The 27,187-nt window shown below is 33.0% G+C and overlaps 5 protein-coding genes and 1 long non-coding RNA gene across 6 annotated transcripts; 4 read left to right on the plus strand and 2 right to left on the minus strand.

The window, feature by feature from the left end:
* Positions 1-973: 973 nt before the first annotated feature.
* On the plus strand, positions 974-8,210 carry LOC106772624 (reticulocalbin-2). Its single transcript, XM_014659151.2, has 7 exons — positions 974-1,714; positions 1,876-1,978; positions 2,072-2,137; positions 5,345-5,518; positions 5,628-5,724; positions 7,600-7,736; positions 7,838-8,210. Exons 1-6 carry the CDS (start codon positions 1,063-1,065, stop codon positions 7,723-7,725), a joined length of 1,218 nt encoding a protein of 405 aa, XP_014514637.1. The 5' UTR covers positions 974-1,062; the 3' UTR covers positions 7,726-7,736; positions 7,838-8,210.
* Positions 8,211-9,670: 1,460 nt separating this feature from the next.
* On the plus strand, positions 9,671-14,439 carry LOC106770732 (aluminum-activated malate transporter 12-like). The gene is made up of 6 exons (XM_022785809.1): positions 9,671-10,715; positions 11,099-11,239; positions 11,675-11,947; positions 12,349-12,470; positions 12,573-12,716; positions 13,124-14,439. Exons 1-6 carry the CDS (start codon positions 10,436-10,438, stop codon positions 13,706-13,708), a joined length of 1,545 nt encoding a protein of 514 aa, XP_022641530.1. The 5' UTR covers positions 9,671-10,435; the 3' UTR covers positions 13,709-14,439.
* A 533-nt stretch (positions 14,440-14,972) lies between these two features.
* LOC106770941 (nuclear speckle splicing regulatory protein 1) lies at positions 14,973-17,528 on the minus strand. Its single transcript, XM_014656795.2, has 4 exons — positions 17,190-17,528; positions 16,950-17,072; positions 15,891-16,109; positions 14,973-15,649 (listed from the first exon to the last, which is right to left on the minus strand). The coding sequence occupies exons 1-4, from the start codon at positions 17,343-17,345 to the stop codon at positions 15,218-15,220; spliced, it is 930 nt and encodes a 309-aa protein (XP_014512281.1). The 5' UTR covers positions 17,346-17,528; the 3' UTR covers positions 14,973-15,217.
* Positions 17,529-19,329: 1,801 nt separating this feature from the next.
* Positions 19,330-22,390, plus strand: LOC106771367 (aluminum-activated malate transporter 12). The gene is made up of 6 exons (XM_014657337.2): positions 19,330-19,885; positions 19,982-20,122; positions 20,477-20,749; positions 20,834-20,955; positions 21,048-21,191; positions 21,486-22,390. The coding sequence occupies exons 1-6, from the start codon at positions 19,609-19,611 to the stop codon at positions 22,086-22,088; spliced, it is 1,560 nt and encodes a 519-aa protein (XP_014512823.1). The 5' UTR covers positions 19,330-19,608; the 3' UTR covers positions 22,089-22,390.
* Positions 22,391-24,092: 1,702 nt separating this feature from the next.
* LOC106771039 lies at positions 24,093-26,891 on the minus strand. Its single transcript, XR_001376431.2, has 4 exons — positions 26,805-26,891; positions 25,919-26,021; positions 25,720-25,782; positions 24,093-24,268 (listed from the first exon to the last, which is right to left on the minus strand). It is a non-coding gene; the product is annotated as an uncharacterized LOC106771039 (long non-coding RNA).
* On the plus strand, positions 24,355-25,367 carry LOC106771038 (probable glutathione S-transferase). The gene is made up of 2 exons (XM_014656919.2): positions 24,355-24,782; positions 24,866-25,367. The coding sequence occupies exons 1-2, from the start codon at positions 24,474-24,476 to the stop codon at positions 25,211-25,213; spliced, it is 657 nt and encodes a 218-aa protein (XP_014512405.1). The 5' UTR covers positions 24,355-24,473; the 3' UTR covers positions 25,214-25,367.
* Positions 26,892-27,187: the final 296 nt, after the last annotated feature.

The raw sequence follows: 27,187 nt of genomic DNA on the forward strand, positions 1-27,187 counted from the left end.
CAAGTGAGTCAGGAACCCTACCCGTTTATCTACTAACCTGTGGTGGATCGGGTCGGGCTCAAATTTTTCTGACTCACTAATAAATGAGTCGAATTGAATTAATTCACTAAGCGACCATCCGTAGTGGGTTATAATATGGAAAAATGTTGTTAATCAAATCAATAATTTTTTAAAGTTATTTAGTAACAATGATTAGACTTATAAATTAATAATATTTAAAAATAAAAATAATTCAAAGTTTTAGATAAGACTAGAATTCAGTTTTACATTAAAATTTAATGGTTAAAAATATATTTAATTTTTCCACAAATTATGAACATTTTACTTTTTAATATATATACACAATTAAATAAATTTTTAATTGAAATTTATGAAATTTATTTTACTTTATATATATAACATGCCTTATTTTTTTAAAAACAATTTATATATACACACACATAAACTAATAGTTGTTAGATATTGGTTTGTACATATAAGTTTTAATTTTTTTGTGTATAATTACGATTCTTGTCACGTTCAACCGTACCTTTCAAAAAGATGAAACCTAGTCAAATGTCAAGTTTGACTTAGTTAGGTCATGATGAGCTAGTGGTCCCTTAACACTTTACGAATTATGTAATTATGTAGTAAAAGATATATAAAATATGAAGGTAATTAATAAAGTTATCAGTGTTTGCAATAATTATAAATTTGAGTTAATTAAGATTATACATTAAGTACTGTATTAAGATTCTGTACGAATATTAAATTCATTAATTGTAAAAAAGGTATTGCTTAGGATAATACTAATAATAATTTAAAAAACGAGATGCAGAATCCTACCGAATTACAGTTTTTGTTAAGTTGTTAGAAATTTATTTAATAATTAATTAAGAATTAACGAAGTGATTAAGTGTATCTTAGAGAGAAAAGAAAGAAATCGTTAATGGTGGATGGGAATAGAAAGAGAAAGAGAAAAACAGAAAAAGCGTAATTGGGAGCAGAAAGGAAGAGTCTGAAAGGTAAAACGAAAATAAGAGAGCGCAGTTAAAAAGTTGCAGAAATGGTAATTAGGTGGAAATGAGATTTAAAAAAGGGATAAAAGCGGGGAGAATCGTGTTGAATTCAATAGGAAACTGCAGAATCAGATCTGGTGGCTGTCCCTTAGCGATGGCCAAAACGTTGATATTCGTCTACATAGTCGTCGCCGCGGTGCTGCTCTTGTTCCTCTCTCATTCACCGAAGAAACTCTCCGGCCACCGCCACCGCCGCCTCAAGCTCCGCTCCAACTTCACCCTGGCACCGTCGCGCCACCATGCCGTGGCTTTCGACCCCTTGGTGGCGGAGCTGGAGCGGCACCGGGAGGACAAGGAGTGGGAGAAGCAGGTAATACACCAGAAACACCCGGAGCTGGAGACGGACCCGGACCCGGACCCGGCCCCGGCTCACGAGTCCCAGCCCGAGTGGGAGGACTTCATGAACGCCGAGGATTACCTTAATGACGAGGACAAGTTTAATGTCACCAACAGGTTGATACTATTGTTCCCCAAGATCGACGTGGACCCCGCCGATTGGTTCGTCACCGAGCACGAGTTGACTCAGTGGAACCTCCACCAGGCACAGCGCGAGGTCCTGCATCGCACCCAGAGGGAGATGGAGCTTCACGACAAGAATCACGATGGCTTTGTTTCGTTCTCCGAGTACGATCCTCCCAGTTGGGCTCAAAATGCAGGCCTGTCCCCTTTTCCAGCTTTTAGATCCGAGGAACACTACTATAATCGACTAATGTAGTTGCGTGCTATGGATTTTAACTTGAGATTGCCGTGCGTTTAGATAGCGATGATTAATCATTGTGACTGTGTATTGAATGTTGTGTTTTTTTTTTTTTACCAGATAACGAGTCTTTCGGTTATGATATCGGTTGGTGGAAAGAAGAGCATTTTAATGCATCGGATGCTGACGGAGATGGTGTTCTAAACTTGACCGAATTCAATGAGTGAGGCCTCTACTACTTGCTAGGAAGCTGTTTGTTTTAAACCCATGATGATCCGTTCCACTTTTCCTTATTTTTGCTTTTTGCTTTTCCTAGCTTTCTGCACCCGGCGGACAGCAAAAACCCTAAGCTTCATCAGTGGTTGTGCAAGGAGGAAGTCAGGTAACTCAAATATCAGAAAAAATCTATATGAAGGCTCAATATATCAGTCTTGAAATTGCAGGGTTATCAGTTATATCTTAGGTTGAGAGAGAGAATAGAAACTTTGGGTCATATTTTTGTGTTGTGAATTCGTGATGTGTTAACAGTAATTATTTATACTAGTACTAGATCGTAATCCTAACTAAATAAAGAAAGAAATCATGGGATGATAAAGAAACTTATAAACCAATCCTCTAAAATTTACTTGATCATTCTAATGCACAATCAAGATGATGTGTGCTGAATATTGTTCTAATTCTCCTTGTCAAGATTTAGTTCATTATGCTATAAAAATCCCCCTTCAAGGAAAAGAGAATATGTAAATTGCGCTCCACCAAACGAAAAGGCAAATGAAGGATGCTTGAGATATTGGAGTGTTGCACTACCAAGGAAGAAATGAATTCATCACCACATGTCTTATTAGTGGAATACGAGAAATCACCATCGATGAGGATAACAATAGAGGCTCATATGAATCACAGTCAATACCTTACTAGCTTATCATTGTATGTCTCGTTGGAGAAAATAAGTCACCGTTATAAATGTCAATGGAAAAACGAACACCATGACCACATTGTTAGTATAATATTGAATCAAAAGTTAATTGTTCATGGAAACATTAAAAAGAAGTTAAATGTTAAGATAAAATATCTGTTCATTTTACTTTGCCTGTTCCTCTTCCTCTTCCTCCGAATAATCATCACTCTTATTGTCAGATAGTGAGGCATATCCTTCTATTTCTTCTTCTTCTTAGTCCTCAAAATCTATAATGAGGTTGCAACATCTTCAACTTCAGTTGCTAACTCATTGAAGACTACTCTATTTTCCAGAGGTGATAGAAGGATGCAGGAGGTGAAAAACATTAATCGAGGAGTATAGAAGTCCTTCCTTGCATGAAGAATGTTTCCGTAAGGAGAGGTTGAAGACTTCCTATGTAAGTGGGACATTATTGGTACTGGGGAAAAAGCCACTGGTAGTCCCATATCTAAACCATGACCCCACTTCTCAGTCTCAAAACCATCACTGCTGCATTAGCATGATTTTTTGGGGAAGTTGCACGGTGGAGTTACAATAGCTGATTGTAGGATTTTTTTCAATGCTATTGTGAGCATCACTATAGTGGCTATGTAACAACAGTACAAAAGTTGGAGCCAAATTGCATTTAGGACAAAAACTGGCAGGGCTAGACCACATCTAGGACCAAAGGCAGGACCTGTGTCTGCCACTTGATACCTTCCAACGTTCTCCATTTCAAGGCTATGCTAGCTATGTAAATTGCAAACGAAAAACAAAGGTGAAAAAGGGCTAGACATAGTAAGAGAAGGTGATAAACAACGACATTCCAATTTACAGACCTAAATTGACGCCTCCAAACAGAGGTTCAAACTCCAAATATCACAGATCTAAAACAGAACAGTGAGACAAGCATCACATGAATAATTAACAAGAAATTTTTTCGGATGCAGCACCATGCGCAATAGATGACAGCTGTCCCTGGGGATGACTTAAGTGCAGGAAAACAGCATTTAGAAGTGTATGTCTGCTTTGAATGTTATTGGTGGTTTGGTTGGTAACTACCAATCTTGAGATGACATCTCAGGAAGGTTGCCAGGCTTTACAGATGGTGTATAGGTACTGAAGGAGGAAGCTGATAGAGTAGAGAATTTGATAGCGTATAGTGAGTGACATGTAATGTGATGCAAAGTGTAAATCACCAACCCTTTATTTTTACTTATCATTACAAAAAAAAAAGTATAACGAGATAATAAAGAAATAGAGAAAGCATTCCTAGGAGATAATAAGAAAAGAGTGAATAGTATGCATTTATTGACAATGTGAATGGTTTTTGCACTATCAACAATTAGACATTGTCTTGTATTGTATTTTGGCTGACTTTTATTATAACTAAAGTTATCCTAAACATAATTTCTAATAGGTTTGCAATGTAAACTCTTATACTAGCAGTGGGTAAAAATTAATCTTATAAGAAAATATAGAAACTAATTAGTTAAGATAATATAATCAAGATACTAATGAATATCTTCTTCGTATATTGTAACAATCAGTTTTTTCATACTATGTGATTTCTGTTAGTAAGACTGCGTATCATAGATTTATTTATTTAATCATTAAGCATTTGAAAATTAAGATAATTTGATAAAAAAATTTATTAATATAACTGTATATTTATTCTTATAATAATTGCATTTGACATAAGAATGACCAAGATATAACGACAGTAGATAACTATAAGCTATTTCAGTCTCAAGCGGCCACACATGGGACTGATAAACACGGCTTAGAATTAAACAAGGACCTCAAGTCTTTCATTCCTTCAAAATCTTCAATAGGCAAACATTCCTATAGGAGAAAGATTTATGTACCCAAATTAGAGAATTCCCAGTCTCTTGTCAAACCACAGGGAAACAAAACTGAGGACCAGAGATTGAAAATTGGATTCTAGCACCAATCCTGTAAACAAACAAAATCAAAATGAAAGAATTGGTTTTGGCTTTGGATCTTTTGCTTCTTCTTATTTATTTTTTTTTATCAAAGCAAACTAAGAATCATATGTCTTAGATGAAGACTGGATATTTTGATGAATTGCTTGGGTGAAAAAAACCCTGCAGGATATATATTTATACACATTGAAGATAAGTAGATAGAATTCTCTAATTGATACATGGACGCTTGTTCTTTTTAACCATAAACTTTTGCATGTCTGGGTATCCTATGCAGCTTTCTACCTATGAAGGGTGAGACTGACAGTGTTTAGTCTTTAGATAATTTTCTTTTCTTTCTTTTTTTCCAAAATATTGGAGTATACACATATATCTCCACTATGTACATGCTTGCTGTTGACAGAAGATATTTTATGGTATTCTGATCTAAAACAATATTTTGTGATACATATCTTAGTTGTGTTATCTACGTATGTATCCTTTATTGTTTATGTCTCTAGGCTTTTGATTGTATAAGTTGTCTTTAGACTTTCAATAACTCCATCTTCTTAACCTTAAACAAGTAAATTTGGATTTTGTGTACCTGATAAAAAGGAATATGATATGTGACTTTCAATGACTCCATCTTTAGTTTATATGCAATTAGCTTATTTATATGATTGTCTTGGCTTACTATTGTTTAATTTACCCATTTCATTTTTTACAGGGAAAGAGATACAGACAGAGATGGAAAGGTCAACTTTAAAGAATTTTTCCATGGGTTGTTTGATTTGGTGAGAAACTATGATGATGAAAGTCATAATTACTCGAATCATTCTGATAATTCAATGGATGCTCCAGCCAGAGTGTTATTTGGTCAGCTTGACAAGGATGGGGACGGGTATTTACCTTTCTATTACAATCATTAGTCTACTTTCTTTGAATTGTTGTAATAGTCTCCTAACTGTATACTATCTTTTTATTTTGGGTTATCATCTCAATCTTTGCAGATACTTGTCAGATGCTGAACTACTGCCCATAATTGAGAAACTCCATCCATCTGAGCATTATTATGCAAAGCAACAAGCCGATTACATTATTTCACAGGTACTCCATTTTCCTTTACAGTAATTATAGTCTTCTTGTTGGCTAAGGTGCTGATTCTTTCTTTTAAAGTCATCCGATCATGCAAAAGACTATTTATTCAATTGATATTGGCTTAACATGGATTACATACCAATAGGAACTGAGATATTAGAGGATTCCCACGTCCCATATCACGTAGTATGGGATGCTTGGTGGAGTATCTAAGTGTTTGATTATCCTTGTCAATAGCTGGCTTTAGAAGGTTGGTTCCTCTAGTGCTTGTTGTGTACCTATTAATTGGTTTCAGAGTTAATTTGAACAGAGGTTCTGTTGAGTGCTACTCTTGTGTTTGTTTCTCCCATATCAATACCCTTTTTTTGAAGATGGATTCCCCCATTAGTTTGAGTACTTATCACATACATTCCTTTTTATGAGTAAATGGTTCTGTTAAGTAGTACTGAAGTGTTTGTTCCTCTCCTCTTAATACCCCTTTTTTGAAGATGGATTCCCCCATTTGTTTGGGTACTTATCGCATACATTCCTTTTTATGAGTAAATGGCTTTTTGCTTTGATAGAAACCCAGGTATTAGATTATAAAAAAATAGAAGGTATGCTGAGGTCTCTAAGTCCCACATTGAGGAGTGGGGAGGAGTATTTTAGCATTTGATTTTCCTCTCTTAACATCTAGCTTTTAGAGGCAGGTTCCTGAAGTGTTTATCCATTGTTATCATAGTTGGTTGTAGAGTGAATCAGTTCTCAGGGGCGGTGCTGTGACAATGACTTGGGACGAGGTTTTTAAGCCTCATATCCAGCAGTATGGAATTCTTAGTGGGGTATTTAATATGATTTTTCCCTAAGAGTGTGTTTCCCACTTGTTTTGATGTTTATCATAAATTTGATCAGTTTTCTGTAGATTGATGGTTCTACCTTTGATTGATCAATAATGTCTTTGACTGTAACCAATTTATATGGTATTTATTGGTGATAGCATAATGACTTGGCCTCTTAATCACTAAAGATTCCTTCTTTTTTGAAAATTTTTAGGTCGTAACTGATTATTGTACTTTCTGATTGGTCTCTTTAAAATCTGAATCATTCATTAATGAGTTCCCATTCTTTCTGGATGAGAATAATTGAAATTTGTTGTTTGCTTGTATTTAATATTATTATTATAGCTTGTTGGAGAACTTCTTTATCAAGTAAATTAATTTTGTAACCCATTTTTCCTCTCTAATTTCCAGTTTTAGTTGTTGAAAAAGCACATTTTGTTTTTGCTCATGGTCATCAAATAATGTCACAATTTTGATTTATTAACTGCATTACAGCAAGATTTATCTCCACTCCATGCTGCTGAGAAAACTTGTTTTAGTAGATATGCAGAGTTTTAAGATAAGGGAACGAACATTTTTAACACTTTTGTTGGAGAGCTGGGGGGGCTTATCTGCTATTTGACAATGTGAAGAAATATATGTTAATTTAATAACCTTGCCCCTTTTATAATATTTTAAGAGGGAGAAAGGGGATGGTTTTCTTTTCTTGGGAGAACTGAGTTGCATTGCATTCCTTGTATTTATCAATCTGTATTCTGTATATTATATGTAAACCATTCTTTGGGCTTTTTTCTTTTTCCGGAGTTATATCTGTGGAGCATGATTTACATGACAGATCATTCAACTAGATGCTACTATTGGACTAAATTTTCTTAACGATGGCTTCAAAATGCACTTCTTCACCTGTTGGGTTACATCTCATTAAACATTGTAATAATAATGTAATGGAAAGCAGTTAATACTGACAGAGATAGCTCAATACTCACTACCAACACCTGTTGCATAACATCATACATTTATTTCATCAGTGACCATTATATTAAGTCCTGAAATAATGTTATGACAGGCAGATGAGGACAAGGATGGGCGTCTTACTTTGACTGAGATGATTGAAAACCCATATGTATTTTATAGTGCTATTTTCAACGATGATGAAGATGATGATGGTGATTACCACGATGAGTTCCGGTAAATTAATGTTAGGTAAAGGCAGCTCCTTACTCCCCCTTTTAATTTTACCATTGTTCCCTGTTTATTTTTACGAACATTTAGTGAATAAAATGTTTTATGATCGTCTAATGTAGGATACGCAGAAAAGTTTGGCATAATTCTAGTGGCAAAGAATCAGTATTTGAAGACAATGACATGACAGAATTTTGATGTTTCAGGCCCTATGAGGTCCTTAGTCTCTATCCTGGTGGGCTTTTTGTGCAATGGCTACATTTATTGCTTCTTTCCATTCATATTATCTGCGAGTTCTTATTTGCTAATGGGATCCACCATGACTTATCGTTGAGTCACACCTGGGATCGGTTGGAGGATGATAGGATCTCAACTTCATTGTAAAATTTGTAGAATAATAATATACAAATTTTCAAATCACTAGTTCGGCTATCATTAATTAAGTAGAACATCTCAATTCTCAATGGGCAATATACATGTACCAGTGTTAGAATATTTTTGGACTCAAGTAGCAGTTATATAATGTTTACCAAAACGTTAATGAGAAAATCAACATTTTCGGATTTTGGAAATAAAAGATTCGGTTAACAGAGTAAAACTCCCTTTCACTTTATTCAATTTGGTATCCAGTCCTCATTAGGTTGACATCTCAAAGCTTAGGGTTTGAATGACATTTTCTGTAGATTATAAAAGTGGTGTCAAGAGTTTCAAGGATTGGATAAATTAATTACTGTGCCTTCTTTTTAAAATAGGGAAAAGAAATATTTAAAAGTAAATATTTCTAACAAATTTCATAACTGCAAAGTTTTTCTAATCAAAATCTTGAACCATGTAGGTTTCATATTTCTTTTATAAAATTTTAAAAATGACATGTAAAAAATTGAACCAGGAAAAGTAAAAATACACAAGCTTAAAATTTGAAAGACAGGCTTTATTATAAACTAAATAGCCTTAAGTAGAATGAGGGTACTGCGGCTGGTGTCTGGAACTTGACCCAACAGGTGGGATGATTCTGAGTAATGATTCACTGTTGGAAATCCAAATGTGAGTCTAAGTCTTACATTAAATAGAAATGAAACATTATATAAAAGTGGAATACCCATTAATCTGCCTTAAAGTTTTAGGTAGAGAATGGTATCAATATCTTATATGATTGGGTTCAGATTTCATTGAAACTCCTTCTCTATAGATCTAACACCAGCTAGTACAACTTCACTTGCTCAAAATACATTTTTCCTTTGTCTGTTTACTTTTAATTTTTCGTATAAATCCTGTTAAGCTTCCCGTGCTCATAGTACCAAATTGCGTGGTTTATCATCACATTAGGTGCTTATATTGCTTTTGTTACAGCTAATATTAGTGAGATTTTTTGCAGAATTGATTTTAAACTAATATAAGTCCAAGAGACGAGCTCGCATGTCAATAATATATTAAAACAAAAGTAATATCTGGATATAGACACCAAAATGCTAATCTACATACAAAGAAAGTGACACCAAAGTGTGGCAAAACACTGAGGGTGCAATTTTTTTTAAAAAAAATTACCAAATAGATTTTAAGAAAAAATACAAAGATAGATAAGTTATGTCAGTTTGGTATCTTAGCACGATTTTATTGTATTGTCATTTTCATAATATTTTTAAAATCTGCTTGGTAACTTTGAAAAAAAACTGTACCATGATTTTGCTTATGATACGATGTATGAGTGAAAATAGAGAGAAATAGGTGTGTAAACGAGTCATTTATACTCAGAGTAATAATATCATGACACACTTTTACATTCATTTGACATATTATACAAGGATAAAGTGGTTTAAAAAGTATAAAGTTTTGTAATTTTTTAAAAAAAAAAAGAGTAAGAAGTAAAGATAGTGTAAATGAATGTAAAAAATTTAGATGTATCACTCAACTAGAAATTGGAAATAAAGAACCAGTAAGTTGCTGTTGCAAATAAGTAAAAATCAACTCAAATTCAATGGGAACATCATACGCTTCCTTAGACACATACATAAGAAATAAACTCATCACATTGCTAGCAAACAATAATTTTACTTAAAAATAAACCCAAAATATAGCTCATGACAGTCCTATATCTTAGTTCTTTTCGTTTGGTTTCGAGTATAATAATGTTAGAATGGAAGGAAATGCAAATATTAGAGAGGATGATGTGTTATGTTTGAGCTAAGTTGAAGGGAATAATGAAGAAAGAAAGGTTGGTTCCGTTTCAAATGTTTCTGTAAGGTGTTCAAAGCGACATTGTCACTGTTTTTCACTCTCAACATATGAACAATCTCTCTTCCTTTCTTTTCTTTTCGATTTTAAACCATCATAAAATATTCCATAAATACATTACTGAGTTACAATTACGAATGTGTAGATACCAGGAATTGTCAACTTCAGAATTAACATTAGCATTAAACCTACTATGATGTGTCAGAATTAAAAACCACACACGCAGGTCTAAATAATTCTATCTGACAATAAACAAGTCATGCAAAAGAATAACAAGTGGTGCTACATATTGTCGATGCTACGTAACCAAAGACAAAATACCCTTTATTATATATCTATGCTTCTGGTTACTTCATGAACAAACAGTTGTTTTGAGGCTGGTTTTCTCCACATATTCTCTTCCTTGTCACCTTCTGCATGCTTTGAAAAAGCTAAACGTTAACATAACCATTTTCTGATAAGGGGTTGAGGTTTGAAATTGAGATTCCATGGAAGAAAATGCAAGCAACAGAAGCATGAGAAGTGATTGGATTTGGAAGTATGTGAAGAGTGTTGGTGAGAGAGTGAGAAGATGTTCAGGTTTGGCATGGAGAACAGCAGTGAAAGTAGGGAAAGAGGATCCAAGAAGGGTTATCCACTCTTTGAAAGTAGGGTTGGCTTTGACACTGGTTTCTTTGCTGTATCTCATTAAGCCTTTGTTCCAAGGGATTGGACAAAATGCCATGTCAGCTGTTCTCACTGTGGTTGTCGTCATGGAATTCACAGTAGGTAAGCCAAGCTAATACCTACCTCTAGCTAATATTCTCGACCACATTGTTTCAATTCGATCAAAGATAAAGATAATTTATAATATATAAGTGGATACAAAACTTCATCTTATAAATCGGTCTGTGAAGTTGAATTAGGTTTAATAATATTTTTTAACAATATAAATGAAAAAGTTGATCTAAAGTATTATCAACCCATCTTAGTTATCGTGTTTATAGATCTCATATAATCATAGTTATGTTAAAAATTTAAGTATGAGTCTAAGTTTCACATTAAAAGAATGAGAAAGTAAAATACTATATAACTATATAAAATTGTTAGTATATCCCGGTGATCACCTCTTTGATAGATCCATGATATCATTGAATCTTTTTACGACGCAGGAGCAACATTAGGCAAAGGACTGAACAGAGGGTTGGGGACTCTTTTGGCAGGATCATTGGCATTTCTTGTGGAGTATGTTGGAGACATCCCTGGTCGGATTTTTCAAGCTGTTTTCATTGGTTTTGCAGTTTTTATTTTAGGTAACTATAATCACTTATAACATTACTGAATCTTTGCTTCTAGTTTTCGACTCTAACCTACTAAATATAAAACTAATTTATGAAACATAAGTAATTCCTTAAATATTATTACATCCAATAATTTTACATAATTTAAAATTCAAGATCAAAAATAATTTTTTTTCATCCATTCAAACATTTAATAATTTTACATTGTTTAGAATTGAGACTAAAAATATTTTAAATATAATTTTGATCTTTTGAGACTTTTTTGAATAATAAAATCAATTAGTTTTTACATAAAAGAAGGGTAACTTTTTATATAGATAGCTGTTTCTAGATGTTTTGATATAGTGACTAAACAAAAAAAAAAAAAAAGTTATGTTTAGTTGAGAGATTGCATATAAACTTATAATTGCAGATGAAACCACAACATTCGAATTGTTTTATTTGCAGGAGTTGTAACTACTTATGTGAGGTTCATCCCCCATATCAAGAAGAACTATGACTATGGTGTTATGATATTTCTCTTGACTTTCAATTTGATAACTGTATCAAGTTACAGAGTTGATAATGTCTGGGCAATTGCAAAAGATCGTATAGCCACCATTGCCATTGGTGGTGGCCTCTGCCTTGTAATGAGCCTTTTGCTTTTCCCAAACTGGTCAGGGGAAGACCTCCATAACTCCACCATAGCAAAGCTCGAAGGCCTAGCTAACTCTGTTCAAGGTATTATATTCTACCTTAAACAAAACCACTCACAGATTAAAAATCTCGTATCAGACAAAGTAATTTTATAATATATATATATATATATATATATATATATATATATAAATTTTAAGTCGATTTTATAAAATTGAGTTAAACTTAAAATTTACTTAAAATAATATCATAATCGTGAATTAAAGTTTATTCTAACAAGATTTATTATGTTAAAATAATATCATAATCATAAGTTACAGTTTATTTTAACGAGATCTATTATCTGTTATCGTACTAAATTTTGTGAGATTGGGTTAAGTTTAATTCTCGACGAAAACAACTTACTATGTCATGTATAGTTTTATTGTCTTATTCATTATATACAACATACATATATATCATTCATGGTCCAAATAATCATGCAGCTTGTGTTGTGAGATACTTTAATGATTCTGAAAATCAAGAAAGTCAAGAAGATGCTTCTGATGATCTGATTTACAAAGGTTACAAGGCTGTCTTAGATTCTAAATCTAAAGACGAAACACTGGTAACTCTTGTGAACTTTTTTTTTTTTCTGATAGTGAAGTTGAACATTTCCAAAAGTAGTGTTGTTTGTGGCAGCAGATCTTATAAGACTGAAATTAAACAGGCACTGCAAGCAAGTTGGGAGCCAAGATGGTCAACTTATTGGCACAGAATTCCATGGCGGCAATATAAAGTAGTGGGTGTTACTCTTCTCCATTTTAGTTACGCTGTTGTTGCACTACATGGGTGTCTGCTGTCTGAAATTCAGGTATTATATATCTCAATCAAATAATTCAGAAAATATATATTACTCATACAAAAGGTTACAGATTGTAGCTAGAAAAATGTGTTTCTACTTTCTACTTTTATGATTTTCTAGATGTAGCAAATGACATAGTGATACAGAAACTACTGTATGGTCTAAAACCATAGTCTTAACCAACTTAGGCAGTGTGTAAATATATTTTTCAGTTTCTGAAAAAGATTTAATAATCTGTCATGGAAATTAGCTATGATATGCAACAGTTTCTTGAGAGTTAGGTGTATGGTCAACAACATTATTCTCTTGGCTAGCATGTTTGCAGTAGTTGGTTGGATCAAATCCTGGTATAAAAATATTGTTATTGTTTTGTTATGTTCATGATTTATTAATACATGCCTTAATTATGAATTAAGACCCCAGGATCAATTCGAGCTCTATACAAAGACTCTTGCATCAGACTTGCAGAAGAAGTGTCTAAAGCACTGAGGGAGCTAGCTAATAGCATAAGAAATAAAAGTCAATTCTCCCCTCAAGCACTGTCTGACAGTATCAATGAAGCTCTACAAAATCTGAACGATGAGTTGAAATCCCAACCACAACTATTTCTAGGCTCAAAGAATTTTGGTGGAAGCACACATGCTGAAGAAGACACTAGAGTCTCATTCTCAAGTGTTAGGAGTGACTGTTCTTCAATGTTTGAGTACAAATCCAGAGAACTTTCTGGTGAAATGTCAGTGGAGGGACACAAGAAGGTTTTGAAGCCACTGATGAGTAAGATTGTGATGACAAGCCTTGAGTTTTCAGAAGCACTGCCTTTTGCAGCTTTCACTTCTATGCTTGTGGAGATGGTTGCAAAGTTGGATCATGTTATAGATGCAGTTGATGACTTAGCCAAATTGTCACGCTTTAGAGAGTTCAGAGATGAAGATGAGATTGTTGTGAGTTGTGAGAAACCAAAGATAGTTCACAATGACTTGCCCTCTTATGCATTTGATTAACTAGGGAGTATTAATAAGGCATATGTGGGGAGAGCAGTAATGTAGTTTTAAGTCTTCTGATAGAAAACATGTAATAAAGAAATGAACAACTCTGTTAACAGATGTTTTAATTGCAAGATAAGAAAGATAACAGTGTGTCTGTTAAGAAATAATTGTTGAAATCACCCGTTATCCCTTCAATTAATAATTCATGTGATTTTAATTAGTAACATTTTCTTTTGTTATAATAGTTTTTTTATGAATAGGTTGGTCTATCTCTAGTTATGTTTTAAGAGTTAGGATGCTTGTTGGTTATCAAAGAAACAAAATATTACTTCACATTTAAAATTAGAAGTAAGAAAATTAAGAATTTATATGCAATATCTTCAAACCCAAATTATAATTGATAAGGAAAAACTATGTGTAAAATTAGAGAAATATTAAGTGAAAAAATTACAATCTTTGATTAAATATAAAGAAAGAAAAATCACACACTGTCTTGTAAGTGAAGAAGAATACACATACCTCTCAAATGAGAGGTATTTAGAAAGGTTTTGAGTTTAAACATTAATACCATTGCAAAACTTTTCATCATCCAATCAACTTATGATGATCATTTGAGGGATAAAGAAAATAATAGGAAATTTAACAAATACTAAATGGTTCAGAGAAACTCTTAATATGGTGAAATTATCAGATAGTTTGAATTATTACTTATCTATAGCTTTGACTAATCTTTACATAATATACATTCAAATTTTTTAATCTACAAGAAAAATTGACAACACTTAATTATAGATCATGTTAAAATTAGTGAGAATTGTTATAACTTTACCACCTAATAATAATTTCTTAAAATAATATTAAAATCTCACAACTAATTCAAATTTTTCAATAAAAATTTTCAGCTAATACTTTACTGGATAAGGTATTTTCAGCAAATACCTTGACATCAAGAATCTTATTAGAAAGAATTGCTAAATAAGATGATTTCTTATTCAGTTAAAGCCCTTCAATGTCACACTAGCAAGCCTCATTAAGCTATAATCCAATAAATGTACAACCAAAGTGGGGAACTAGGCAAATCAAAATGGACAAACTTTCAATTAAGGCATTGATGCCAAGGTCCCATATCGTATAGATAAGATAATAACCATTCTAAAGAATTATAGTTTGCAAGAGTCTAAAGCAGGAGCCATCAATAGTGATCATTTTCATTGGAATTAAGAATTCTATTTGTTAGATTTTTGGAAAATAAAATGGTTCCCAATTCTATTCACAACAGTAACAGAATGAAATTAAGTTAACATTTGGAAAAGTTCATGATCATATGAAGTGAATCATGAATTGACCCAAAAGTTAAATATCATACACTAACCATGTATACCAGATCATGTTCTATGACTCTTTCACAGATATCCTCTTTGGCATTAAGGTTTACAGAAAAACAGATATCATGGATATTAAATCAGGCACGAAATACTGAAGACCAAATGAGTCACCAGCATGTGAACAAAGGCAGGGAAATTTTCATTGATCCTTTGCTTTCTTACGCGCCAGAAAGCGCTCTTTTGCTGCAGCCAGAGCATCCAGACTTCTTTTATGATGATCGGGTTTTGGTTGAGAAGCTGATGGCTCTTCAGCTGAACTCTTTGCTTCCACAGAAGAAGCCTCAGGATTTGGTTTCGTGTCCAATGGATTAGAAGCCTCACCCTGTTCCCCAACCTTTTCTGTAGGAGACTCCACTAGTGAACTTGGGTTGTTCAATGAATGCTGCACTTCATCTGACCCATTACGTTGTTCATGGTCATTTGATGCGTGGCTCTCTCCCTCATGGCTCTCTGCAACTCTTCTCTCAGCCTGCTTCTCACGTTTCCTCGCTTGGGCATCTTTTGCTCCATAAGCAACATTTTTGTCAAGGTTTGAATAAAAATCAAGCAAAAAATCCTTCTTCTTGGTAACCTATGCAAATATTAAAATACAAAAAATGTCAATAATAAGAACAGAGAGAGAGAGAGAGAGGAATGAGACCATAAAAGACCATGCCAGTTTAATTAAAGAAAAAATATATCCACTAAAATGAGGGAGAAAAGAAAGGAAACACTAGAACATCTTAAATCCATTACGAATCTAGGTTGACAACAGAAAAGATACGAAAACATGGTAAAAAAAACTATGAGAAATTTAAAAGACAGGAACTTACATCATCTCTTTCTTCTTGAAGTTCACGCAAACGCTCTAGCTCCATTTGTCTCTCTCGTTCGGCAAGCTTCTTTCTATATGCTTCTGTAACAAACTTGTCTTTGTCAGCATAGATATGGTCGTCTTTGCTTCTCTCTTTGGCAATCTTTTTCTCATAAACAATCTCACGATACTGCTCTCGCTCTTTTGCCTTTTTCATCAGATTTTCAATATATTTTGGCTACACCACATAGATTACAGGTTGATGATGAGTAACGAAGTCATTTAGCAAAAGAATCAAAATTAACAAATTTAAACACTAGCTCTCAAAAGTAAAACAAGAAAGAAATTTAAACAAAAAATTAAAAAGGAATACTCACATAGCGTATTCGAAACCCAGAGTAACCCACACCAGACCATTTTCATTATTCAAACAGGGCCTTGAGAATGAGTGGTGTTGTGTTCATACATGTCAAACACCAATTCCCAGATTGACACTAACACCTTTAAACAGTAATCTTGGAATTTTGAAAAATATTAAATATTAAAATCTCACAATCTTAATTTTATATAAAGTTACTTTCACACATCAGGAAAACATGTTCCTATGCTACTCGGTAATCTAATTATCTATCATATGTATATAAGCCTCCTTACATCTAGCATTTTTCTGCGACATTGCATCGTCCACTATGTCCTGTGTCCTATGTAATGCGAACCACCCTACGGAAACAACGAAAGGGTACAATAAAGATGATTTGGAGATTTCTTTTATAAATAAAGATTACTTATTATAGATTCAAGACAATCCACAGCATAGCAAAATGACTTCAGTGGTATCTTAGCACAAAGCCAGTTTGAAAAATTTTAATAAATGAAAGGATATTTAAATCCAAAAAAAAAAAAGTGAAAGATGCATATCTTCACGCTGCTAATCACCTGAGTCATTAACCTAATTATTATGTAAATGCAAGGTGCCAGAGATTCTCAGTTCCTGACAATACGATTCTACATAGTTATAAACATAACAAAGTGGCGGTTTAACTGTAACTAAGAGAAGATCACTAGAACTGCAAGCTACCTTTCTCTCTTCACGATCTTGTGTCAATGGACGAGTTTCCTTCGCTTTCATTTTGTCATAGACTCCATCATAATCAAATACGGATGGATCTTCCTCCAAGGCTTTCTTCTGCTGCTCCTCAACCTAAGAAAATGAAAGTAAGATAATAATTCAAAGAAGGCAAATACAACAGGCACGATGATAAACAATGAACGCAAATTATGAAACACCAAGGAAACTATCACAGAAAGATCAACTTACTTCCTTGAGACGTTTATTCTTGCTAGCCTGAAGAGCAATTTCCCTCTCAACGTCATTATCATCGTCATCATTAAATCCAAAAGCGGTGGCAAGGGAGGGCCTTGGTGCCTGTTTCTTTGCCTTAGGTGGCCTAAGGTTCAAACCATACTTGCTCATTTCACTCTCCAAACCCTAGAATCGTTTTTCACTACACAAATACATTGAATCTGTGTGTTTCTAGGTCACGATTAATGAAGAACACACCTGGCTAACAATTTCGTGCTCCGCTGCTTCCCACCTCCAACTTTCTGTTGTTTTCGGTGTAGATTTTGTGTTCTCCTTTCGTCTCACTGCTTTCTCTTGTGCGTTTCATAGATCCCACCACAAACTGGGTTGGGCCTTATAATGGTTTCTCACTTGCAATTTTGTATTGGGGGTTTCTTCATACACCCCCCATGTTTTCTTTCTGCATCCTCATAACCTTAGCAAAATGACTCAGTTATCCCTTATTAAAAATTTTGCATCTTATGTTCTCTTCTAAATTTGGATTACAAGGTCTGCAGTCTGAAATATAAATTTATATTACAAATTTTACGGTTTGAAATGTATTTTAGATTATGGATTCTATTGTAAAATTATATTACAAATTATATAATCTGAAATATAAAATTATATTATAAATTATACAATCTAAAATTTAATTTTTATTGTCTTTCAAATTTAAATTACTAATTTTAAAATTTGAAATTTAAATTTTTATTAAAGAATGTCTACAAATTATACAATTCGAAAACATAGTTAAAACACACCAAAAAAAATTATACACTATCCTTTTCTATTCATTTTAACAAAGGGGTATAATTAACATTTAGAAAGTATGGAGTGCAAGAAGAAAATATGGGAGTGCTGGAAGAAATTGACTTTGATTCTTGTGCCTCACCTTAAAGTCCAACAGATTTTTTTTTTATGAAACATTAGAAATATATATATATATATATATATATAAACTGTTCAGAAAATAATATGATAAACTGATAATAATAATATAATAAAATTGTAAAATATTATTTATAGCCTAATATATTACATGTTTTTCAAGATAATATTGAGTATTATGTTACTCAGATATTTTAATATGTATTTTTATATGAAATAAACATTTATAATGAGTTAATGAAATTCTCATCAATAAACTTTTAATACATTTTCACTTTTTATTAAAAAATAAAAAATAAAAAAAAATCAACTATTTAAAACATTTAAGTCGGTTGTTATATCTACAAAGAGTATCACTTAAGATAAAAATCAGAGTAGGTGAGTTACAGTGGCAACCAACAAAATCAATATCATCGGATGACTAAGATTAAGCTCCTATAAGAAACAATAAGAAGTAAAGACAAAATAAGAAAGCAAATATAATTTTGTCGGACAATCGCCTGAAACTGTAATTTCTTACGTTAATTTCTGTCCCTACGAACAAATTTTCACTGTTTATAATTATTTTTGTCATGATATTGGTTACCTTTTATAATTACCTTTACTTTTTCTTTTCTTTCTCTTCATCGTATTCTATTTTCTATGGAGAAAAATCTAACTTTATCGCCATTACATGTGAGCAATTCTAAATAAGAGACGTGTTGTACTAAAACTTTGCGACAATACTGCAACCAACAAATATAAGCAGGTTGCTCTACTTTTGATAAGCGAGACAGAAAATGACTACAACCAACAACCTATTTTATTGTTTTTCAAAAGAAAAGACAACTAAGATCATTTTAGAACACTAATAGTCACATGTATACATAGAATCAACCTGTTCATGCAACTAAAAAAGCAGATATCAGCTGTACTCAAATTTCCAAATTAACCAATAACACCAAGAATGTTGTGCCATGTGTACGATCAACGTTAGTCCACACAGTTGTATTTTGCAATGAACAGCAAATACATCTAAAACATATAATTATGGAAGATTCTTAACAAATTATTTTAAAAAATATATATATTAAATCCTTGCTAATTCTAGTACACATCTATCTGTATTTTTCTATATACAAAAAATAGTTAATAATGGTAATGAACCATGTTAACATTTTCTGGTATAAAAGTTGGTTGTGGGAATTTAATTGTTATATAAGATTCTGGTCACCAAAACGATAACTATCCACTGAACATTGACATTAAGTACCTACGAATGCAATCAACTTGAATATATTTCTCTGTTATAAACACCAACAAAACGGCTGGAACTGTCTGCATCCAATATATAATCGGTGTTCATCATTAAGAGGGAAACGTTTTCCCTCTGTCTTTGTTGCATGTTCCTTGTCATTTTGTGAAAGCTTCTAAGCAAAGCATAACATACCCTTGATCGTAACGGAAACACGTTAACGATCTTTGTGCTCAGAAATCAGAGGTGGTGAAGGGTTTGAAGGTTTCTATGGCTGAAAACGATGTTAGGAGTAACAGATGCTCTGAGCAAATGGGGTATGTCCATTGCTTTGCTGATAAGGTGAAAAGGTTTCCTGGTTTGGCCGGGAGAGAAACATGGAAGGTTGGCAAGGAGGATCCGAGAAGGGTGATTCATTCTTTCAAAGTTGGCATAGCTTTAACACTAGTTTCTTTGCTGTATCTGATGGAGCCATTGTTCAATGGGATAGGGCAAAATGCTATGTGGGCTGTCATGACAGTGGTTGTGGTGATGGAGTTTACTGTAGGTAAGGTTATCTCAGTCACATTGTTTTGTTTCTGAATCTCAGCAAGGTCATTCAATAGGTATTGAAGCATCCCTTTTGGTTTTTCTCTGATTGTAGGGGCAACATTATCCAAAGGACTGAATAGAGGATTGGGAACTCTGCTAGCAGCATCATTGGCATTTCTCACTGAATATATTGCAGATGCCCCTGGTCGGATTTTTCGAGCGGTTTTCATTGCTATTGCAGTTTTCATTATAGGTAACCATTTACTACTATGGCATGAAAGAAAATTTCCTCGGCTTAAATATAATTTCAAAGGCCTTTGGAGAGTTACCAAAATAGAGATCTGATGAATTAATTTTGCTGTTGGCATGCCATAGAAGTGTCTATTAGTTGAAAATTTTAGAGAAACTTAATTGATTTGTATAGCTAGACAGACACAATCATACAAAGTACAAACACTTAAGATTAAGTTATCGTTCAAGTTCTTGGCCTATGTTTGTCGTTTTCAGTATCTATAAAGCAAAAAACTTGTAATAACCTGGTTTTCTGTCTTGTGTATGGAGTTACCAAATATGTTTTTGGAGTCACCGTTTTGCTTTTGGTTGGCAGGAACAATGACAAGTTATGTGAGGTTTATCCCCTACATCAAGAAGAATTATGACTATGGTGTTCTGATCTTTCTCCTGACCTTTAATTTGATAACTGTATCAAGCTATCGCATTGATGATGTTTGGAGCATTGCAGAAGATCGTATTACCACCATTGCCATAGGTTGTGCAATATGCCTTGTGATGAGCATATTGGTGTTTCCAAACTGGTCGGGGGAAGATCTCCACAACAACACCATATCAAGGCTTGAAGGCTTGGCCAACTGCATACAAGGTAATTAAAATGAACATACACTGAAAGTTTGTCAAAACAAATAACTGTTGAAGATTATCATTGATGGCTAAAACAATCATGCAGTCTGTGTCAGGGAATATTTTAATGATTCTGAAGAATCAACATGTCAAGATGATTCATCTGAGGATCCTATTTACAAAGGTTACAAGGCTCTTTTAGATTCCAAAACAACCGATGAAACACTGGTAATTAATGCCTCTTTCCTCCTATATGAAACATGTCAGAAATTAGTGATTTGTGATACAAGTTCATGTGTGAATTGTTAAATGGAAAACAGGCATTACAAGCAAGCTGGGAACCAAGATACTTAAGATATTTTCACAGAATCCCATGGCATCAATATGCAAAAGTTGGAGCTGCACTTCGCTATTTCAGTTACACTGTTGTTGCACTACATGGATGTCTGCAATCTGAAATTCAGGTACTGATCAAATCGTCTAGAAACAAAAACACTTAAGAAAGCGAGTTTTTCCATCGACTGAACTTTCAATCCAAAAGATAAATGTAAATCAAAAGATCATTACTCTTTCAAAAACGTAAGCATATCTTGATAGTATCCTTAACCCTGTTGTTCCAAGCATCGTGACATTTTAGAGGGCTATGAAACTTCTAAGAAAAACTTATATCAGATCTTAGTTTCTAAGAAAAAATAATTTCTCGTTTGATGCTTGTTACCATAATCTTATTATTTATCTATTAACACTTCCTTCATCAGACACCAAAATCAATTCGTGCACTCTACAAAGACTCTTGCATCAGACTTGGAGAGGAAGTTTCGAAAGTATTAAGGGAACTGGCCAACAGCATAAGGAACAATCGTCAGTTCTCCCCTGAAATGCTCTCCAACAATCTCAATGCAGCATTACAAGACCTCAACAGTGCCTTGAAATCACAACCACAACTTGTACTAGGTTCCAAGAATGGTCGAGCAGTTCAACACCATGACCAAAAGCTTGAAGAAGACACCAGAACATCATCACCAAGTGTTAAGAATATTGGTTCTTCTTCTCGGCTTGGATGTAGATCCAGAGAGCACTCTCGGGAGCTTACAAAGAAGGTTTTAAGGACACAACTGAGTAAGGCTGCGATAGTAAGCCTTGAGTTCTCAGAAGCTTTACCCTTTGCAGCTTTCACCTCTTTGCTTGTGGAGATGGTGGCCAAACTTGATCGCGTCATGGATGAAGTTGAAGATCTGGGCAGAATGGCATATTTTAGAGAGTTCGAAGACGTTGAAAATGGTGATAAGATTGTTGTGACTTGTGAGAAACCAAAGACGGATATAGCTCAGAATGACGTACCTTCTGCCGGATCAGAATAGTTCGAAGAATTCAGAGTGCTTTGGCACATTCTTCATCTCAACTATGTTTATCATCATCTACTGAGCAGAGCTACGTGCATGTAAATTGATGCGTGCATGTACGTGTGTGTAGAGAAACAAATTGCTAGTACTTTTTGATGGAGAAGGTGTACGTAAAATGCTTCCACAACAATGTACCCTTATGGGCAAAGTGAAGTCCTTTTAGATATAGCTAGCATGAAGATTTAGTTTACAATAAAATATTTTTTATACAATTTTATTATGAGTGATAATATTTTGAATGAGAACATTATTATTATGATGATATAATAATACACATTATAATAAATAAAATCATTATTAAATTTTATTTTTATATTTTGTTATTCAGGACCCTAATATGTTAATAAAAAAATTTAACAATAAATTATATACTATTATTTTATTGATCTATTTATTTAAAACGTATCAATCATAATATGTTATAAAAGAATTACTTATTAAAAGAATATTTTCCTTTCTTTTAGTAGGCGTGTTAATTAATGAATCGTGTAGGAAGACAATACTATAGTTTTTGAGTATTTTCATTTAAATATATATTAATAAAAGTGAACGACTTGTTAACACATGTTTTAAGTTGCAAGATAACAATGTTTATTAAGAAATCATTGTTGAAACCACCCTCATATTCTTCAATTAATAATTCACACTGAGACTTGAATATGTGGCACTTTTATTATAGTCGTTTTTTTTAATATCTGATTATGCATTTTAGTTACCAAAATAATACAATATTATTTCATTTTTAAAATTAGAATTGAGAATTTATGTACGATGTCTTAAAACACTAAAAAAATAAGCCCATATCGAATAAACGAGAAAACAACTATTATAAATATTAATGAGATCTAAGTTTGTGATTTTTTCTTTTTTTTCTGCACCCTTCTAATCACCTTCTCTTTCTAAGGATATATTCTTCTCATTTGCTTAGTTTCTGAAACAAGTCTCACCTTTTTCTAGTTAGGAAAATCAGAGTTTAGTTGTTTTAATTAATACCTATATATTAATTAAACTGATTTTTTTTATTATACATGATTATTAGTAATTGTTGGCAGGATTTGTTTTGATCTGGTGATTATTCATACGATTATTATGTTTCAAAGCATAATTACATACATTCTATTCATTGGCAGTTAACTCTAATAAAAAACTGATTACAAAATTTAGTAAGATTGGTTGAAAACTATACAACATACAGTACTTTAGGTTCTAATTTTGTTGACATCGTTGAAAAAAATCAGAGTTTATTCGGGTTTTTTCGAAATTGTAATCTGGTTATTAGTACTATTTTTAATTTGGACATTCTTTGGACACGGTTCTGAAACTTTCAGAATAGGCCATGTACTTGGTTACTTTTAAAAGAAAAAAATCAGTTTCCCTAATTTCTTTTGGATGAATTTTGAAAACCCAAGAAGACTATCTGCAAGTGTTTTCATTGTTGATTGATAAATTTTATCCAAAAAATAACTATAAATATTTAAGTTATATTATAATATATTTTATTATGATAAATAAATAATTCGAATATATAAATTATTATTTAAATATATAATAAACATCTTATGCTGTAATACAATATTTTTTTAATAATACTTATATAAAACATATATGAAATATCTTAATTTAAAAAAATTGTCATTTTCACAACCATAGCTCACAAGCCTTGTGAATATGGGTTAGGGGAGAATATGATATCTGCTACACAAGGGTAATGGGTTCAAAGGGGTTAGAAAACAGGGTTACTGAAAATTTAGTCTCTTTTAAGAGGGTTTTGTAGACGAGTGAATAAAAGAAAATAGAATATGTGAATTTAAATGGTTAAAGAAAAAGGTGTAAAATGAATATAAAAGTAAGAAGAGGTGAAGTAAAAATCAAAGTCAAAACCAAAATTTATGAACTTTCTCTTGTTACCAAAAGAACAAGTAGTCTAACAGAAGTAAAAATATATAATTAAGTAATATAAGAATCATAATGGTTGGATCTTTTACAATTTATTATGGAAACAACCTCACATAAGACAAATTGTGACTAATAATAGCAGACAATAGAAAAGTGGATACCACAGTTTGAAAATTGCCTCTTTTCTTGCTTTTGTTAGGAATATGTCTCTTTCCATCAGACTTCCCAAGCAAATTCGATATCTGAAACAAACAAAAACTATCAGAGTTTGATTTTAATACGTGACTGAAGAATTCGATGGAATAAAAGACGAGATATCCAAAGAGGAAAGATAAGACGAATTGGAATAAGCTCCTTGACTTAGTCCAAGATAAGATAATAAGACGAATGTTATTGTTATTATAAGGTTCCGTGTTGCACTGCAACTGCAACTGAAAATAAGCAACAATGGGAGAGATTAAAGTGCTTGGGTTTTGGTCTAGCCCTTTCGTTCATAGGGTGATATGGGCTCTGAAGTTGAAGGGCATTAGTTATGAGTACATAGAGATTGACAGACACAACAAAGGTGAGCTACTTCTGCAATCCAATCCAGTTTACAAGAAAGTCCCAGTGCTCATTCATGGAGGCAGAGCCATTCCAGAGTCTATGGTCATCCTTGAATACATCGAAGACACATGGCCACACAACCCTTTGCTGCCAAAAGACAACCATCAGAAAGCCTTGGCTCGCTTTTGGATTAAATTTGGAGAAGATTCGGTATTTTTATTTCATCTCTATTACTGTACACAACTTTTTTTCCGTAATATTCTCTAACAGCTGGTGTGCGTTTGATTTTCTAGATCGCCTCTATCACTGATCTGTTTCTCCGACCTCACAAAGATGAACAAGAAAGAGCAAGTGCATGGAAAAGAGCACAAGAAACTATATCAGTAATCGAAGAGCAAGGTCTAGGAGAGAAGAAATTCTTTGGAGGCAACAACATTGGAATGGTGGACATAGCATATGGATGCCTAAGCCATTGGTTGGAAGGCTTGGAGGAAATTGTTGGGATGAAATTAATTGAACCCAACAAATTTCCTCGGTTGCATGCGTGGACACAAAACTTCAAACAAGTTCCTGTCATCAAAGAAAACCTTCCGGATTATGGGAAACTGTTGATACATCTTCAATGGCGCAGGCAGCAATAAGTTACAGAACAGTAGAATAAACAACTCAAAATAGGTAATGGAATTGTGGTTATAGTCTGACCGAGTGTTCAAACTAGAGAAATTTCAATGAAAAATTGAAATATATAATATTTGAACGAAATATAATTGAATTCTCTTTATTTATGGTATGAGAGAATATGCTTTCACTATTAAAGAAAGTTAAATAATGCGCTTATGTTATTACTTTTTTATTTAATGTGATTTTGTAATATTTTTATAATCCAAAAAGTTTTCAAACATCATGTTTCATTCTATTCAATATATAGTAAAAACACAACAAACTCATCAATCATATACTTAATGCAAATGTGTATAATTGTCTATAAAATACCAGAGGGAATAAATAAGAAAACGTAAATAAATAGTACATGTACTCGGTCATATAAGTGGATTTCTTCATAAACGATAAGTTACTCACTACAGCCAAATTTCAACATAATTCAACTAAGAACATAAGACTGTGGATCAAAAGTTGAATTAAATACCTTATTATTGAAGTTCCACCTCCCATGTCCTGAATTGAAGTCTTCCACCTCTCTGATCTACAACTGAACGCAATTCCAAATTGAAAAAACATTGATAACAGCAGCAACAAACGAAGTTACAATTCAGAGAAAAAATAAATAAGATTGTCAATGCAGGATAAAAATTACAAAGTACTAGCATAATTAAATAATAATCTACCTTAGGAGCTTGCAAAATTCAAATTTCTACTTCAGTAAAGCCAGAAAAGATCGCAAGAGCACAGTTACGAAACAAAGGTTTAGAACCATAGTTGCTTTGATGCCTGTAATAATAGAAGTAAATAACAATTTGTCAAACGTTTGTAATATAACAATTGCTCAAAAGTTATTCCAAGGAGACACATTTGTCATGTTTTCCATCCCATCCCACAGCTTCTTCTGATAGAGCCCATCGTTGCATAGAACTCTAGCCAAAAATCAAATTCCCCCTCTAATGTATAGGGGAAACCTGAGTCAATCCTAGGAACTCTAATTTTAGTAGCTAGCTTGTAAGAGCTTAACCATGACTAATGTCACAAAATTGGGGTTATAATGTAGAACTATAAACAAATATGGATACAACAACTATTAGTCTAAAGAATGAAATGGATATAATGTAATGGACTAAATATACAATGCTGCTTTACAGAATGTATGATAATATGGATGAGAAAAATGCAAATCTAGCATGAAACTAATCCAGAGTGATTAGGAATGACCGATGCACGTATAGAATGTCATGAATGATGTATGGAAACATGAGTTAAAATGAAGAAAAGCTATGTGGAAATGTGAATACCAAAACTGTTTCACGAAATGCCTGAGTGAAACCCTTGAATGCACCAACTGCTTGATGAAATGCATGTGAGAATGAAGAGTCAAAATTATGCAATGGAACTGATATGGACATGATTGAATTGAATGGATATATGAATGCAAATGATGCGTTGAGAACCATTAAATCACTCAAAAACAGCAAAATCACAGTTCAAACCCTCAAAATATAGATTATTTCCTTTAAAAATCCGTAACTACAATAAAGCATGAATGAAACAAATCATTCTCACCTGGTTAATTCTTTCAAATTCAAACTCAACCACCACTGGAGAACACGGCATTTGGTAAAACAGTTTAGCGCCAAACGAAAATCAAAAGTTTAATTGGATGCAGAATTACACATAAAGTATAAAGAAGAAGGAAAATGATATTTTAACACCATTTTTTGACATCATTTTGACACTGCACACGTGTCATGACACTGCATCCGTATCAAAATGTGGTTGGACGATTTCAAATTAAAAAAACAAACTTTTGTTTTTTTCTTCCAAATATACCCTGTCTCAACTTTTTAAATTTGAAATCATCTCATCACATTTTGATATGATAGGTGTGTGCAGTGTCAACATAGTGTCAAAAAATTGTGTTAAAATATAATTTTCCAAAGAAGAAT

Source organism: Vigna radiata, chromosome 8, assembly GCF_000741045.1.
Source record: "Vigna radiata var. radiata cultivar VC1973A chromosome 8, Vradiata_ver6, whole genome shotgun sequence".
Lineage (NCBI taxonomy): Eukaryota > Viridiplantae > Streptophyta > Magnoliopsida > Fabales > Fabaceae > Vigna > Vigna radiata.

Coding starts and splice junctions, on each gene's coding strand:
- LOC106772624 (XM_014659151.2), top strand. CDS start 1,063: ATGAGATTTAAAAAAGGGATAAAAGCGGGGAGAATCGTGTTGAATTCA. Junction 1,979..2,071: donor AACTTGACCGAATTCAATGA/GTGAGGCCTCTA, acceptor TGCTTTTCCTAG/CTTTCTGCACCCGGCGGACA. Junction 5,725..7,599: donor CCGATTACATTATTTCACAG/GTACTCCATTTT, acceptor ATGTTATGACAG/GCAGATGAGGACAAGGATGG.
- LOC106770732 (XM_022785809.1), top strand. CDS start 10,436: ATGGAAGAAAATGCAAGCAACAGAAGCATGAGAAGTGATTGGATTTGG. Junction 11,948..12,348: donor CCTAGCTAACTCTGTTCAAG/GTATTATATTCT, acceptor ATAATCATGCAG/CTTGTGTTGTGAGATACTTT. Junction 12,471..12,572: donor AATCTAAAGACGAAACACTG/GTAACTCTTGTG, acceptor GAAATTAAACAG/GCACTGCAAGCAAGTTGGGA.
- LOC106770941 (XM_014656795.2), bottom strand. CDS start 17,345: ATGAGCAAGTATGGTTTGAACCTTAGGCCACCTAAGGCAAAGAAACAG. Junction 17,073..17,189: donor AGAATAAACGTCTCAAGGAA/GTAAGTTGATCT, acceptor TCATTTTCTTAG/GTTGAGGAGCAGCAGAAGAA. Junction 15,650..15,890: donor TTCAAGAAGAAAGAGATGAT/GTAAGTTCCTGT, acceptor ATATTTGCATAG/GTTACCAAGAAGAAGGATTT.
- LOC106771367 (XM_014657337.2), top strand. CDS start 19,609: ATGGCTGAAAACGATGTTAGGAGTAACAGATGCTCTGAGCAAATGGGG. Junction 19,886..19,981: donor GGTGATGGAGTTTACTGTAG/GTAAGGTTATCT, acceptor CTCTGATTGTAG/GGGCAACATTATCCAAAGGA. Junction 20,123..20,476: donor TATTGCAGTTTTCATTATAG/GTAACCATTTAC, acceptor TTTGGTTGGCAG/GAACAATGACAAGTTATGTG.
- LOC106771038 (XM_014656919.2), top strand. CDS start 24,474: ATGGGAGAGATTAAAGTGCTTGGGTTTTGGTCTAGCCCTTTCGTTCAT. Junction 24,783..24,865: donor TTAAATTTGGAGAAGATTCG/GTATTTTTATTT, acceptor TTGATTTTCTAG/ATCGCCTCTATCACTGATCT.